General features: G+C 38.6%; 1 protein-coding gene across 2 annotated transcripts in view; it reads left to right on the top strand.

Moving 5' to 3' along the window:
• The window catches only part of sdk1a (sidekick cell adhesion molecule 1a), a 781,818-nt gene that overhangs the window by 681,493 nt on the left and 83,999 nt on the right, over positions 1 to 16,326 (top strand). For both annotated transcript variants that reach the window (XM_059979483.1, XM_059979484.1), the window contains exons 30-32: positions 8,215 to 8,416; positions 10,835 to 10,938; positions 16,049 to 16,119. In XM_059979483.1, the coding sequence (XP_059835466.1) occupies positions 8,215 to 8,416; positions 10,835 to 10,938; positions 16,049 to 16,119 (377 nt within the window). The remainder of the gene's footprint in view (positions 1 to 8,214; positions 8,417 to 10,834; positions 10,939 to 16,048; positions 16,120 to 16,326) is intronic.

The raw sequence follows: 16,326 nt of genomic DNA on the forward strand, positions 1-16,326 counted from the left end.
TGCTTGTCAATATTCTTTCTTTAATCATTGCATTTAAAAACAGATTTCATCAATGTTTATGACACTTGATGTTTGCACACTTTCTTCGGTTTCAACAGGATTCCACAATGTTAAAGTAACTCATGGTTAAATCCTTTGTAAAAATTTCCTTTACGAATTCTTTTCTTTTCTAGCTTGTGCAATAACACTCCTCCCCAGTCAAGTCAGAATGAAAATGTGGTGTAATATCACTGACATATGTTGTGAAATTTGTTGTTTTGCAGCAGTAGTATAACACAATACATTTAAAAACTATAAATTACAATAAGATGTGTCCGTCTGTATATGTAGAACTTAAATAAGTAGTGCAAAAATCAAGCCAAAGAGAATAGTGTTCATGAGTTGGTTCATTGTCTGTGCAGAAATCTGATGGCAGAGGGGTAAAAGCTGTTCCTGAAATGTTGAGTGTGTGTCTTCACTGAAATTAACTTCTTTTAAAAAGAATGCCATTATTCTTGGAACCAAATGCCAAGCAAGGCAAATATTTTCAGAGAGGAATGAAAGTATATTCAAGACTATTGGCATTTATCCTTAAGTTCATTGTTTGGTTGAGGTTTAGCAGCAGGTGCCTATTTAACTCAACTTTCTCATTGACTTTAACACTTAGTATTCATTCCAAGATGGCAAGCACTGTGATGGAAATTTTTCTAAAAGAGATGAAAGATACTATCTTAATTGAGAAGCTAGTTAAAAACCAAAATTAATTTGCAGCACAAGATTTAGAATAAATAAAGAGAAAGGACGCTGGGGTAAATTAAAATATATGGGAGTACTTTTGTCAGCTTCCTTGTAGGAAGATGTTGATAATTATTTCTGCAACAATTCATGATGCCATTTTCATCTTTACTGCCAGTGAAGATTAGCACTAATTCAGTGACAAATGATGCTGACAGGTAAACATCAATGGAAAGAGCTGCACTGTATATTTATTTTTATTAAATCCTCTTTAAGCAGATTGAGAAATGTATGTGTGCTGAACTATCAAAAAATTCGTCATGGTCCCATAGTTAAGGTATACATATCCAATCAATACCTTGACATTGCTCATGCATAACAATGTAAGCAAAATCAATCACTTTGAACATAACTTATGAAAGTATTCATTACTTGATATTTATTTCTGGAAATCAATGAAAACACATGACACGGGGCCAAGTGCTGAGCCAACACTTCCAGACACTGATAAGCTTTAACAAGTATGGCACACTTTGGGTAGCAGAAATTGGCAGTGTATTGCATTATAATTCCCTTTGATCTTCAATTAGTATTATTATATCAAGTGAAACCATTGGGCCAAATTATTAAAATTTAAATGAGTTGCAAGGCCATTTACTGTTATAGTCCAATTACTTCACATTTGACTTTGTAAGAGGATTACTAAGATTTTCAGAGCCTGAGTTCAAATATTTCAATTAATTTTTGCTTAATTATTCTTGGAACATTATAATTTCAGTCATTCATTTCATTTGGAGTGAAGGCTGGTTTTATGGGTGAAGTTGAAAGATCTTGGCCTGTTAGTAGGATTTTACTTTAACTGTTACGTACTCAGGCAACAATAAATATATGAGTTAGGCAAGGGTTTTTATAACAAACAACACGTTTATTAAACACTGAAAACAAGCAGTAACGTAACCGGAAATCAGCTGCTGTGCGGCAGCTTGAACAGTTCTTAAAGCGATGCAGCTCAAACGGTTCTTAAAGCGATGTTGCAGAAACAGTTCTTTAAAGTAGTATTGCCAAAAGTTCAAAAATAGTCACAGTCCATTTAAAAGGAGAGACTTTATAAGACGATTTAAATTCTCTTTCATGTTGTTTTGCTTCGATCCCCGATGTCGAACTTCCCACGGAGAATTTACGAAACAGTGCTTAAAGGCACTGACCTTTCCTTTATCACACTGTCCTCAATCTTCTGCTATCCCGCAGAGATTAACACGAGAGCAGTCAACGAATTCCTTCCGAATAAGGATTAAATAAGGTCGAACCTGTTTCACCGTCGAAATAGATTCTCCTCGATCTTTAACTCCCAAACTCCAATCTTCACTCTCCACTGATTTCTCAACTAGCAGTATTGTAAAGAAACCTGCTGGCAATGACCTTTTAAACTTTAGGCATTAGATAAAACTTCATCTTTCAACTAAACTGCGTCATCACATTAAATCACGCAGTGGCATGAAGTCAACTTGGCAAATCCAGCCATGAACTGCCCCTCCTCACAGGGTGGGGTCTTCCTTTTATAACCTGTAAAAAAAAACCTGTCACATGATCTCTCCTGGCGGGAAAATGACGTCACTCCACCATCACAAGTCCATTACCTCAAGTCCAGTATAGCTTCAACCCCAGTCACGTGGCAAGGGTACCATTATCATGTCACGAGTATGTAACATAACACATCCCATCCTGTTGGGTGATCAGAGAGACAAATACGATAAAGAACAATTCTGTGGAGTACTGTACACTTTAAAGGTTCCTCAGTAACACTGTGCACTGTTCTGGTCACACCTCCTTTTGAACGTACTCCTAAACTCTGATTATACAGACAGGAAGTAAAACTTTTGATCCCAGATGTGGGCTGGGAAAGATTCATAAACCTGTTTCTCAGAACCTGCGAAAGGACTGGAAGAGATGTAGGTTCTTCAATCCTGACGGGAGGGAGTTGGAGCTTGATTTGTGCAAAAGTGTATCTGATACATGTCTGTGTCAGTAAGAACAAGACAAATACGGGTGACCTGGAAATTGATTCCTGGTCAGTAATATAAAGCCACCCTCAACAGAATTAAGTTGAGAGGCGGAGTACAATGTTCTCCCTGTGAGTCTGAGGTACCCAACATCAAATATTGATGATTTCCACTGATTTCTACAGATGAATCGTGGAAAGCATTCTAACTGGCTACATCACCATATGGAATGATGGGGGGGTGGGGCTGGGGGATCTGCTGCACAGGACCGAAATAAGCTCTCAAAATATACTTAGCTCTATCATAGGCACTAGCATCCGTCGTATCCAGAATATCTTTAAGGAGTGACACCTCAAAAAGCAGGCAGTCATCATTAAGGACCCCCATCACCCTGGACATGCCCTCTTGTCCTTGCTACCATTAGGAAGGAGGTACAGGAGCCTGAAGGCACACACTCAATGAGTCAGGAACAGCTTCTTCCCATCTACCATCTGATTTCTGAATGGACATTGAGCCCATGATCACTATCTCACTACTTTTTTTATTTCTATTTTTGCACTACTTAATTAACTATTTTATATCTATATACTTACTATAATTCACACGTTTTTCCTATTACTGTGTATTGCATTGAATGACTGCAAATCTCACAATATATGCCAGAGATATTAAACCTGATTCTGAACATTACAAGGCAAATTGGGGTCAGTTCGTTGTAGGTTCTGTTTGGTACGTGGCGTGAGCAGTACACGCGAGGACATTCATTTGTGGTTGCTGGAGACAAAACACGTTTGGAAGTAGGGAAAAGTTTTCCACGATGGGTCTGCCTGTACTTTCTTCAAGATGGAATGAAAACCTTTTTCGGCCCTGCTGTTAGTCACTGCCTCCTGTAGCCAGATGCACCAATCTTGTATTAGAACTCTATAAAGTCAGCAGGAATTTATAGCTGGGTCTGGTATCAGGCAGGCTACATAGTAACAGAGTTGTAATACTCAGCCTCTGAAATTCAGGTCCAGTGTCAGTAATAGAACTGTATTTCAAAGTTGAATGCAACTGGGAATGCCTTTTAGGTTTAAACTAGAGTATTGTGCGGAAGTACTGATCACTGATTTAGTGATCTAGACGTTGTCAGTTTATTAAAACAATGAATACAGCAATATCAGATGCAAAGTTTCTTAGTGGAGCTAATAAGTCAAATTTACATCAAAATCTGCAAGCCAGTGCGGTGGTTCCAAAACGTTACCACAAAGAAAGCACTGTCCCAAAATGGCACTACAGTCAACCCCTTTATATAGCTATATAAAGGAGGCAAGAAAATTAGGAAGCAACAGTGTTATACTGGATAGGTTATGGATTACTTAGAACACTCATTCTGGTGTTCATGTGTTCCATATCTAAGAAGGGATGTGCTGGCATTGGAGAGGGTCCAGAGGAGATTTACCAAAAAGATCCTGGCAATGAAATGGTTAATATGCGAGGCACATTTGATGACTCTGGGCATCTACACTCTGAAGCCTAGAAAAATGATGGGATCTCATTGAACCCTACCAAACATAGAAAGGCTTAGTAGAGCGGATGTGGAGAAGATGCTGTGGTGGGAAAGTCTGGGACCAGAAGGCATACCCTCAGAATAAGACATCCCTTTAGAAAAGAGATGAAGAGGATCCTCTTCAACCAAAGGGTGGTGAATCTGTGGAATTTCATGCTTCAGGTGGCTTTGGAGGCCAATTCACTGGGTATATTAAAACAGAGGTTGATAGGTTTTACATTAGTAAGCCATCGAAGGTTATCGGGATAAGGCAGAAGAATGGGGCTGAGAGGGAAAATAAATCAGCCCGGTTCAAACAGCAGAGCAGACTTGATAGACTGAAGGACCTGGTCCTGCTCCTGAGTCTTACAGTCTTCCAATTTTGTTCATTTGGAATACCAGCCTTTTTAAATTCAGAGGTTTTCAGCTATATAAAGCATTTGTTGAAGTTTGAAATTCCCACATGAAGTTATGAAACTGTGTAAAGCAATGAGTAGCTGCCCTTGCAACAATGGACAATGCGGTATAGAACACTAGAATTGGCCACTTCATCAAAGGGGAATAAACAGAGCACCAAGACAGGTGCTAAGGCAATTGCTTTCATCCTGGTAAAAGGGGAGTCATTTAAAGGAGGCTGTAAGGCTGATAACTGTTTATTTACTTGTTTATTTATTTTTCTTTATTGAGATACAGTGCGGAATAGGCCCTTCCGGCCCTTGGAGTCTCGGTGCCCAGCAGTCCTCCAATTTAATCCTGGCCTAAACTCGGGACAGTGACCTATTAATCTACCAATCAGTGTGCCTTTGGACTGTGGGAGGAAACCAGAGCACCAGGAGAAATCACAGGGAGAATGTGCAAACTCCTTACAGGCAGTGGCAGGAATTGAACCCATGTCCTCTGAACTGTTAGACATTGTGCTACCCACTACTCCACCTTTGATGCGGAGTGGGGGAGGGGTGGTGGCGGAGGGAGCATTATTCCCTGCAATCCTACAAGGTGGAAAGGCTTAACTAACTGCATATGAACTCAATACAAATGTATTTACATTGGCCTTTGTGTCTGTTCCCATGTACATGTAAATCAGCTTCTCATGCATTGACAGCACATTGCTAAATTAGTGTCATTATTTAATAAATAAAACCGCAGCTCCCTTCAGAGAGAGGGAGAACCTATTTATGTCAGAGCCCCTTACTTTAGAATGGGGGTTCCCAACCTAGGGCCCATGGACCTCTTGGTTAACAATAGGACTCCATGGCATGGGAATAGATTGGAAACCCCTGCAGCAGAACAAGGAATTTATAGGAATCAAGCCCTTTTGCGCTGAGGAAAAAATTTGTAAAGTATCTCTGATGAAATCCTGAGAATCAATATCCTGTGAGACACCACAATTGTTTTAGTTCCAGCCATGTATCATTCTCCATCTCGTCTCCTCAGCGATTGGTCAGACACTCAGGTGTCTGCAATGGCTGTGTCTTCACACCGGCAGATCCATTGATCAATCCCTATATCGCTGTCTGGATTAGCTCAAGGGGCTGCCTTCATATCCCTCACCTGACTTTGAGCACGATTCTTTGCTGGCTGAGAAGAAAAGGGAAAATATTTAAAACAATGTCAGCCACAGTAGAGGAAAAATATATTCTGCTCAAAGTACAAACTCCGTGGATGAATACACAACAGAACAATTCATGATAAGGGAAGAAACACATTTTAATGTTCAAAAAAAGTGAATGCAAAATGTTTAGAAAGGAAAGATTTTAACTCATCTAAGTACATTAAGGAAAATAGTAAAATATTTTACAATAATTAATCAAAACACTCCCAAAATTATATAACCCTTGACATTGGGTGCGAAGAAATACATCATTTTACATTGGCTGCTATCAGTAATGAGATAAATACACTAAATAAAAAAAAAGAGATGTATTAAACAAGATAAACTCAAAGATGATGGAACCCCTGGTTTCACACACAAAATGCTGAGTTCCTCTAGCATTTTGTCTGTGTTGCTTGGATTTCCAGCATCTGCAGGTTTTATCCTGTTTGTGATTGGAACACCCAGTTTGCCTGGGTTGAATCCACTCACTGTTTGAAAGAATTAGAGGCATCACTACACAGATTTATTAACTTAGTATAAAAGTCTGTCAGCCAGATGAGCCAGCAAGTTTATTGTTTGCAGTTAAGAAAGGAATAGAACACATCCAGATAGTTATAAACCAGCCAGCTTACCGGTATCGATAAGAAAAATAATGGAATCCCACCTAAAGGAGGGAATGAAAAAATCTAGTAATAAATGGCATCAATGAACCATCAACATGGATTTCAAAAGCGAAAATTGGCTTGGCTAACCCCATTGAATCAAAAAAAAAAGAACATGTTAATGCAATGGATTTAATTTATCCAAATTTTGAAAGAAGTATAAGAGAGTCAAGAAGTGCTTTATTAGCTGGCTTCAAGACAGAAACTAGAGTAGGTGTAAAAATAAGAAATCTTAGGAGAAGAAGGTAGATAATGCTGTTCCACAAGGATTAGGGTTAAGGCAATTGCTAGTCACAGTTTGCTTTAACAATTTAGACTTTCTTGTTAAAAAATGCTGCTTCTGAAGAGCTAATACTGAGCAGAACTGCAACAAGTTACAGGGGAGCATCGATACACTTGAGAATGGTGAAAAATTGGCGAATAACATTCAACATAATTGATGTGAGATAGTACATTTTGGCAGGAGGAATGGGGAAGTCAGTTATCACTTGAGAAGTATAATTTGTCTCATGTCCAAGCCTCTGGAAGGAGTTAATCCAATGGTGGTGATAACAATAATTAGTGGACAGAAAAAGCACTAGTCCTTTACATTTTGGCATAAGCAGTGAAGATATTACACAATATTATTGGTTGCCACTTCAGTGATGAAAATGATCCTAGTTAGGTTATCTACTGAGTTCATTGATTCAGTCTTCCTTTGAGTATCATAGGTAATTGAATTCTAAAAGAATGTTTAATAAAAGAAGCTGTTGGCCATGAGGGAGTTTCAGCCTGTCTCCAGAAAGAAATCTCCTACTGAAGAAGCCAGTGGTAATTTGTATTAATCTGCTTGTGCTTCTGTGGCATTCATTGAGACACCACTTAGTTTTACTGATAACAAACATCTGATCATCAGAAACTGTTGGTGAAGGATGTTGTCCTTATTCTCAAATATCTATCCATTGGGCACTATGGCTCCTGAAAGATATAGGCAGCTGTGATTCGCTTGAAAGAATAACACATCTAACCTCCAGGATATATTGCGTTAACTAGGAGAAAGTTACATTCACTGTCAACTACCACTAGAGCATTGAGGTTCTAGATGACCTTATGATTCAGGAAGGTCTTCAGGTACTGAAGGGGAGCCATAGAGTTACTTCAGTACACTCTATCACAGCTTGTACCTTGGGGACACTGGCAGATCCATTTTACTTCTTCTTTGCTTGAAGACAGATATTCTAGAGCACAGAGCATAACTGACTTTGTTGAAAATGTAGGCCATGATGTTCAGTCGGCAGTTTACAGCCCCCTGTAATAATCATGAGGTTAGAAACTTGAGCATAAGTAGCTAGACCTCAATTGATAGGAGTAATTTGGGTAGAAGTATCGACTTATAATCTAGATCCCACAAGATCACAGATATTTGTAGTGCCTTAGGCTTAGAAAGTTTGCTCCTCAAAGATGGTGAGGTAGACCAAGATCTCTATGGATCCTGGGAAATAAAGTTGATGATAGATTGTAATTCCTGTGCTTCCAAGTATTAAACTGACAATACTTCTCCTGACATATTTTGTTCCCTTGATTGTGAGCAGTGATGTACTTTAAATACACCAGTAGTAATAGAAAACATTATTCAAGTGTGTCCAATTAATTATTTTTTTTTCATGCTCAAAGACATTAAGGTGTGGTTTAGGAGAAATATTGGAAATTAACTGTTTTGAAACTTTTCTTGTACAGATCGCCCACAGCCAGTTACCAACCTGAAAGTACCACAGTCTGAGGTTCACAGTCGCAGCCTACTGTTGCAGTGGAAACCTGGAAATTATAGTTCATCACCAGTGCGCTACTTTACAGTACAAACTAAAGAATACCCTAGCTTGGAATGGCAAACACACACCTCTTCCATCAACTATGATGCTACGTCATACATGATAGAACGGTAAGATATGCAATGTGTTCCTGTGTGCATAAAATTCTAAAATGTACTTCCAAAATACTTTTATGTCACTGACACTAAGAAAAACTTGCACTAATTGCCTGTCATAAAGTAATTATACCAGACAAAGGAAAATTCTGAAATGAGAATGAAATTGCTGCAAGCCCAAACAACAACTGAAAGAGAAAAGTGTTGGCAAAGATATTGATGGGACTGATCAAGGGTTGGTGTGTGCTTTTGACCTTGATATAAACTCCATGCCAAGCTTTGAGACGTCATTTCACTTGACTTATACAGTCTGGGACCATCCATGGGAATCTTTGAAATCCCAAAATACAAGTCCCTATATAGGTTGAGGAACCAAGCACTGACTTCCAGGCATCAACTCATGCTGATTTGAGTGTACTATTTATTACAAATTACTACGATTGTTCATTGCACGTTTAGGTGGAGACATAACGTGAAGTTATTTATTCCTCATATATGTGAAGCATGTAAGAAATAAAGTAAATTCAATTCAGTAGCAGTCATACCAAGAACTCTATAACTGGCATTATAATGATATTGATGTAATTTTAGTAAAATCATCATGAAATTGCACATGCAGATGTGATGAAGGCAAAAGGTGAAATATCATGATTTTGTTTTAAAATTTAATACTTGATTATCAGTGAACTTTTTATCGTGAAATGAAGGACTGTGGAGTTGTGTTTGTATAATTAGTCTGTCATGACCAAAGAAATGGTTGGTCAATAATTTATTACTTGTTATGCTGTTGGAAGTCTCATTTATATTTCATTCGTTAAGTCTTAATATTTCCAGTGTTTGGACAAATGCCTAGAAGTTGAACAAATGCCATCAATTCGTTGGTTTTGATTGAACATGCTAAAATTGTGAAGGAGCAGGGTATCACTGACAGCAGCTTCTGTATCTTTGCGTTTGATTGCAATTGTATGACTGTTTGAAGGTTCTATCACTTTTAAACAGTAATCAAGGCACACTCCGATAGTTTTGCTGTCAATACAACTCAGAACTCCAGGCCAATGTTTAACCAGCTTTGAGTTAGGTTTGCAATATAACAATATCCTGAACATTCCTGCTGAAGGTCTTTGATCCTACCTCTGCCCTGCATTTCATTCTCCCAGTCATGCTTCCAATTTTATTTGGAAATTGCTGTTCAATTTGGCAACAGTCTTGGCTCTGAAACAGAAGGTGTACACAAGTTCACCCTACACTTTAGGAATCTAGAGAACAAGAAAGCCTAGGTTGATGTTCTAGAGCAGTTGCAGGGAAGTTTTATTATTACTGTTTTACAAATAATGTGGTTCAGGGTCATGTCCGTTTTCATTCTGAAGAGCATGCGTAAAATTTCCAGGTCACCGTTTCAAGAAAAAGGCATGCCATTTGCTTCCAATATTAATCCTTCAGTCAACATCTGTAATGCAGGTTAACACATAAATGATGGTGGGATCCAATGTGAACAAATTGATCCCACGATTTCCTCAATTGCAGCAATGACTATTGGTTTTCAAGTGCTTTGGAACACTCTAAGAGTATGAAAGGTGCTAAATAAATGTAATTTCTTTTCCTGCTTGCAAAATTGTTATTTTGCACTGAATATTCCGTACAATATGCTGCTGAAGTTCTTCTGTCAATAGAAAATCGTGGACACTCTTAAATGTTTCTAGTAAACCAACTCATAAGACAACTGCATTTTATTTTCTTGTTGATGTTCTATTACTACCGTACAATTTATTCATATAAAATCTTTATAAGCTCCTCATATTAAAAATACTTCAGATTTTCTGCTAAAAGTTAGAAGTAGATTAATTATTTTTTCTTCTAAGTTTTGTTATTTTTTCCAGCATCTAGGTATGGAACACAAGGCCAGATTTCTTTTAGCCCATGTCCTTTAAGAAGATGGCACTGAACCTGATCTTTATTTTGAAAATTTTTATTTATCTCCATCTGCAACCTTTGGGGGGGAAGAATTTAAACTTTTCGCAATGATTCCTATAAAAATTACCTCCTAATTTTACTTTAGTGCAAGTATTGTAGTTTGGGACTTTTAATTCTGTGGGATGTCATATTTCTTACGGAACAAGGTTTCCATAGATTTCATGCTAGAAACTGGCCAGCAACTGGAGTAGATTAGGCATCTGTACACTGTATCTACTCAACCATGTTTCCTACATTAAGGCAGGATTTTAATAGTACTTTAGTGTTATTGTCAGAAGGTTATTCTTACATGACTATTGAGCTATAAGAAACAACATTGAAATGCTTTCAATTATTCCTTTGTACTTAAGTTTGCAGATTTTGAGTCATAAATTCATCACCGAGATGATGCAGAACATTATCATGTAAATGTTGCCAGAAAAATGCCATACACTACTGACTGTTAATTCTCTTTTCCATCAGTTTGAAGCCGTATACTACTTATCAACTACGAATGATGGCAACTAATGACATTGGAGATAGTACTTTTAGTGAGGAAACGGAGCCAGTGATGACACGCCAAGATTGTAAGCACAAGTTACAGAATTATTCTACTCTGTTCTTTCATACAAATATTTCAACTTATCACGTTATTGTACTCCTATCTGAAGGCTTTGTAGATTTAGTAACTTATGTCTGTGCATTTTGTTTCTATTTTTGATTTGTTTATATGGGAATGGTGTATTCATGGTCCTCCCTCTGGTTATATTTACTCAGGTTAGGAAATTTTACAGTTGGCAAGAAATAATTTGCATTAAGACATCAAAACAGTTTGCCAGCGTGAGGAATAGAAAAGATTTTTTTTTACCACAAAGCGTTCTTCAGCAGTTGATGGTAGGAGCTCAGGTAAACAGTTGACTAAGTAAAATTGTTGTAGTTATATCAGTTTTAATATTATTTGTACATACTATCATCGTAACAACCTGTAATTTAGCTTTATGTTTAAAAATACACAAACCACATGCAGGCCGGTTTGCTTGAGCTGTTGGGAGTGGTTTGGACTATTATGGCAGGGGGTTGGGAACCAGTATTATAGAGCTGAGGATGAGCCAGAAGGTTTACAAGTAGATGATGGATGTAAGGGAGGACAACCCAATGACTGGGTACAAATGCAGACAGTGCAAAGAGTTAAATTGTACCACAGAGGCTAAGTTCAGGAGGGTGACAAATGCAGGACTGAAGGTGCTGTATTTAAATGCACACAATATTCAGAATAAGGTGGAGGAACTCGTGGCGTAATTGGTGATTGGTCGGTATGATGTCGTGCACATCACTGAGTCATGGCTGAAGGAAGGCTTTAGTTGGAAACTTAACAACAAAGGATATACTTTGTATGGAAAGGACAGGCAGGAAGGCATAGGTGATGGTGTGGCTCTATTGGCAAGAGATGGATTTACATCTTTAGAAAGAGGTAACATAGGGTCAGAGAATGTTCAATCTTTGTGGGTGGAGTTAAGAAACTGCAAGGAAGAAAAAAACCATTATGGGACTCATATATAGGCCCCCAAATAGTATCCAAGATGTGGGGTTAAGATTGCAGAGGGAGCTGGAAAAGGCATGTAATAAAAGTAATGTCACAATTGCAGTGAGGGACTTCAAAATGCAAGGTGATTGGGAAAATCAGTTTGGTGTTGGATGCAAGAGAGGGAATTTGTTGAATACCTATGAGATGGCTTCTTAGAGCAACTGGTGCTTGAGCCTACTCGGGGAAAGGCTATCTGAGATTGGGTGTTGTGTAATAATATAGATTTTTATTAGGGAGCTTAACATAAAGGGACTCTTAGGAGACAGTGATCATAATATGATTGAATTCATACTGCAATTTGAGAGGGAGAAGCACAAGTCAGATGCATTCAATGGAAAAAAGGAAATTACAGAAGCATAAAAGAGGAGCTTACCTAGAATATTGGCAGGGATGACAGTAGAGTAGAGGTGGCTGAAGTTTCTGGGTATAGTTCACAAGGCACAGGATAGGTATGTTCTTCAGAGGAAGTTGTTCTCAAATGGCAGGGGTAGGCAACTGTGGCGGACAAGGGAAGTTAAGGACTACATAAAAGCCAAGGAAAGGGCATATAATGTAGCAAAAGTGACTGAGAAGTTGGATGTTGGGGAAGTTTTTTTTTTAAATCCAACAAAAGGCATCTAAAAAAGTCATAAGAAGGAAAAGACGAAATATGAGGGCAAACTGCCAATAATATAAAGCAGGTTACTAAAAGATTTTTTCAGTTATATGAAGACTAAAAGGGAGGTGAGAGCTGATATTGGACCACTGGAAAATGATGCTGGTGAGGTAGTAATGGGGATGAATTTAATAAGTCTTCACTGTGGAAGGCACTAGCAATGTGCCCAGAGGTTTATGAGTGTCAGGGAGCAGGAGTGAGTGCCATTGCTATTACAAAGGAAAAACTGCTAGGCAAACTTAAATGTCTTAAGGTAGATAAGTCACCTGGTCCAGATGGACTACATCCCAGAGTCCTGAGACATGTTGCTGAAGAGATAGCAGGTGCATTGGTTATGACCTTTCAAGAATCACTTGATTCTGGCATGGTTCCAGGGAACTTGAAGATTGCAAATATCACTCCACTCTTTAAGGAGGGAGGAAGGCAAAAGAAAGGAAATTTTAGGCCAGTTAGCCTAACCTAAGTGGTTGGGAAAGTGTTAGAGTCCATTATTAAGGAAGAGGATACAGGGTACTTGGAGACTAATGATAAAATAAGTCAAAGCATGCATAGTTTCTGTAAAGGAAAATCTTGCCTGACAAATCTGTTAGAATTCTTCGAGGAAGTAACAAGCAGGATGGACAAGGGAGAGACAGTGGATGTCATTTACTTGGATTTTCAGAATGTATTTGATATGGTGCCACACGTGAGACTGCTTAACAAGGTAAAATCCCATGTAATTACAGGAAAGACACTGGCATGGATAGAGGAATGGCTGACAGGCAGGAGACCGCAAATGGGAATAAAGGGGGCCTTTTCTGGTTGGCTGCCAATGTCTAGTGGTGTTCCTCAGGGGTCAGTATTGGGACTGCTACTTTTCACATTGTTTGTCAGTGATTTAGATAATGGAATTGATGGCTTTATGGCAAATCTTGTAGATGATATGAAGATAGGTAGAGGGGTAGGTAGTGCTGAGAAAGTAATGTGATTGCAGAAGGATTTAGACAAATTAGAAGAATGGGCAAAAAAGTGGCAGATGGGATACAGTGTTGGAAAATGTATGATAATACATTTTGGTAAGAGGAACAAAAGTGCAGACTATTATCTAAATGAGGAGAAAATTCAAACATCAGAGGTGCAAAGGGACTTGAAAGTCCTCGTGCAAGACTCCCAAATGGTTAGTTTATAGATTGAGTCTGTGATAAACAAGGCAAGTGCAGTGTTGGCATTCATTTCAAGGGGAATAGAATATTAAAGCAAGGAGATAATGCTGTGGCTTTATAAGACCTAGTCAGGCCATACTTGGAGTACTGTCAAAACTTTTTGGGCCCCATATCTCAGAAAGGATGTGTTGTCATTGGAGAGTACAGAGTCGGTTTACAAGGATGATTCTGGGAATGAAGGGGTTAACATATAAAGAGCGTTTGGCAGCTTTGGGCCTGAACTCTCTGGAATTTAGAAGAATTTTGGGGGGGAAGTGGAATCTTATTAAAACCTTCCTAATGTTGAAAGGACTAGAGAAGGTGAATGTGCAGAGGATGTTTCCTTTGGTAGGAGTGTCCAGAACTAGAGGGTACAGCCTCAACATTGGGAGGGGTGACCCTTTAGAACAGAGGTAAGGAGCAAGATATTTTAGCCAGAGAAGTGAGTCTGTGGAATGATCGGCCACAAACAGCTGTGGCAACCAAGGCCGTGGCTATATTTAAAGCAAAAATTGACAGTCTCCTGATTGTCCAGGACATCAAAGGTTATGGTGAGAAGGCAGTTATATGGGGTTGAGTGGGATCTGGGGTCAGCCATGATGGAAAGGTGAAGCAGACTTAGTGGGCTGAATGGCCTAATTCTGCTTCTTGTCTGATGGTCTTATTGTCTAAATCTTTATTATGTTGTCTACCAAAACTGCCATACACTTTCAGTCTACATTGAGTTCACTAATTAGGCACTAATTTGATGAAAGCTGTTTTATATTTCAATATTTGAAACACATGTAAAGACCCCCCCCCCCCCAAAAAATATTCATACACTGTTTCTCTGGCTGAAGTATTTTAGAAATGAGTTTTAAAGTGAAAACAATATTTCTCCTTTATTTTACAGCACATTCCGTGCAAAGTACAATAAATGCCTAAATCCATGCTTGCAGTCCTGAATGCTGAATTAACAAGAACATTCAATTCTGCTTGTCTAACACCCTTAATATTGTAAAATGTCAGAAGCAGTGTAATCTGACAAAGGTCGTCCTGAGTATAGGCAACTGAAAATCATGATGTTATTCTCAGTGGAATCAGGGTGAAAGTTTCTAAGCCAGGAGAATAATTCTCTCAATACAACAAAATCTTGAAAACAATGATGAAAGAATACACCTATGGCTTCTCCATACACAATGCATCTGTTAAACCCCACAGTTAAGATTATATATTTGTGTGAATCCTCAGAGTTAAATGAGAATATCTGTTGCACTGTATTTCCACCAAATTGCCTGCAGCCAGATTTCTCTGAGGATATCATAAATGCTCTAAACTGTTTGAAATTTCATAAATCAACTCAAGTACGTTCAGCACAAGTGATGTAAAAGACCAGGAAAAATCAAGGCTTTGGACTATAATGGACAGCTCAGTAGTGATCCCACTGCATTTCAACCGCGTAAAACTAAAAGATGGTCCTTTCCATCTTGAAAAATAAGGATACAACCAGTGTGTTTCTCAGGTGTGCGGTTGGGTTGTAAGGAAGCTATATGTCATTTTCAACACATTCTCAGACATGATGTACATAGAGCATAGAATGTTCCAGCACATTACAGGGCCTTCGGCCATCAATGGTGTGCCAACCTTTTAATCTAATTCCATGCCAGCCAGTGATCCAGGTAGTGCTAGACTTTTGAATGGTTGGGGGTGGGGTGGGACAGAAGGGGATCCTGACTCAGTGAAACTTGATGAGGAATTCTCATTGGCTTGGACTGTAGGGGCATGGGCGGTGCAATGGGGTGAATGGGATGCTTGTGATCTGTTAATGATGAATTCAATAGATCCAAAAAGACTCTCAATTTTTAAATCATTCAGCATTTAAAGAGGGAAACTATAATTGAAGGTTTTCTTAAAAATTTCACCCTTCCTTCCAATTATTCAGAGCTACCCTTAGCTGTGCGCCTCAGCCTATTGGGGTGTTTTACTGGCAGACATTAAGTCACATAACACTCACCCCTCTCATCAGCTCCAAAATCATGCTGCCAAGAAACATCACCAAAGGTTTTCACATTCATCGCCTCTGAAATTACAGAGATTATAACAGAGGAATAACTTTGCCTTCAGCAAACAAGCTGACTGCCAGACTCCAAAGGGAATTTGGCAAAGATAGCACAGGGAGTAAGAATGATGTGCATTTGGCCATATGTACAGTGATTACCTGACAATTAGTAGACTGGACGATTTGCCCCAATGTGGTGTCAGTTGCTTCACCCATAATTTTGTTTTTCTTTTCTCAGTGCCCAGTGAGCCACCAATTATTCTGTCTGTGATTCCATGTACAACTACCTCAGTCCATGTTCATTGGCAGGTAAGTCAGTGTTTCTGGTTTGTAATTAAATGCTCTGTGTGTTGAAAGTATTTGCTCAGTTAATGAAATACACAAAGACTTGGTTTTACATTTATCATAAGAACATTATTTCAATTACACTGCAGAAAAGACATAATCAAAATTACAGAACATTCAAAGGCTTGTTAAAGTTATCATGACATCTTAATTATGATATCTCAGTGTGCT

The sequence above is a fragment of the Hypanus sabinus genome, chromosome 9 (assembly GCF_030144855.1).
Source record: "Hypanus sabinus isolate sHypSab1 chromosome 9, sHypSab1.hap1, whole genome shotgun sequence".
NCBI classification, from domain to species: domain Eukaryota; kingdom Metazoa; phylum Chordata; class Chondrichthyes; order Myliobatiformes; family Dasyatidae; genus Hypanus; species Hypanus sabinus.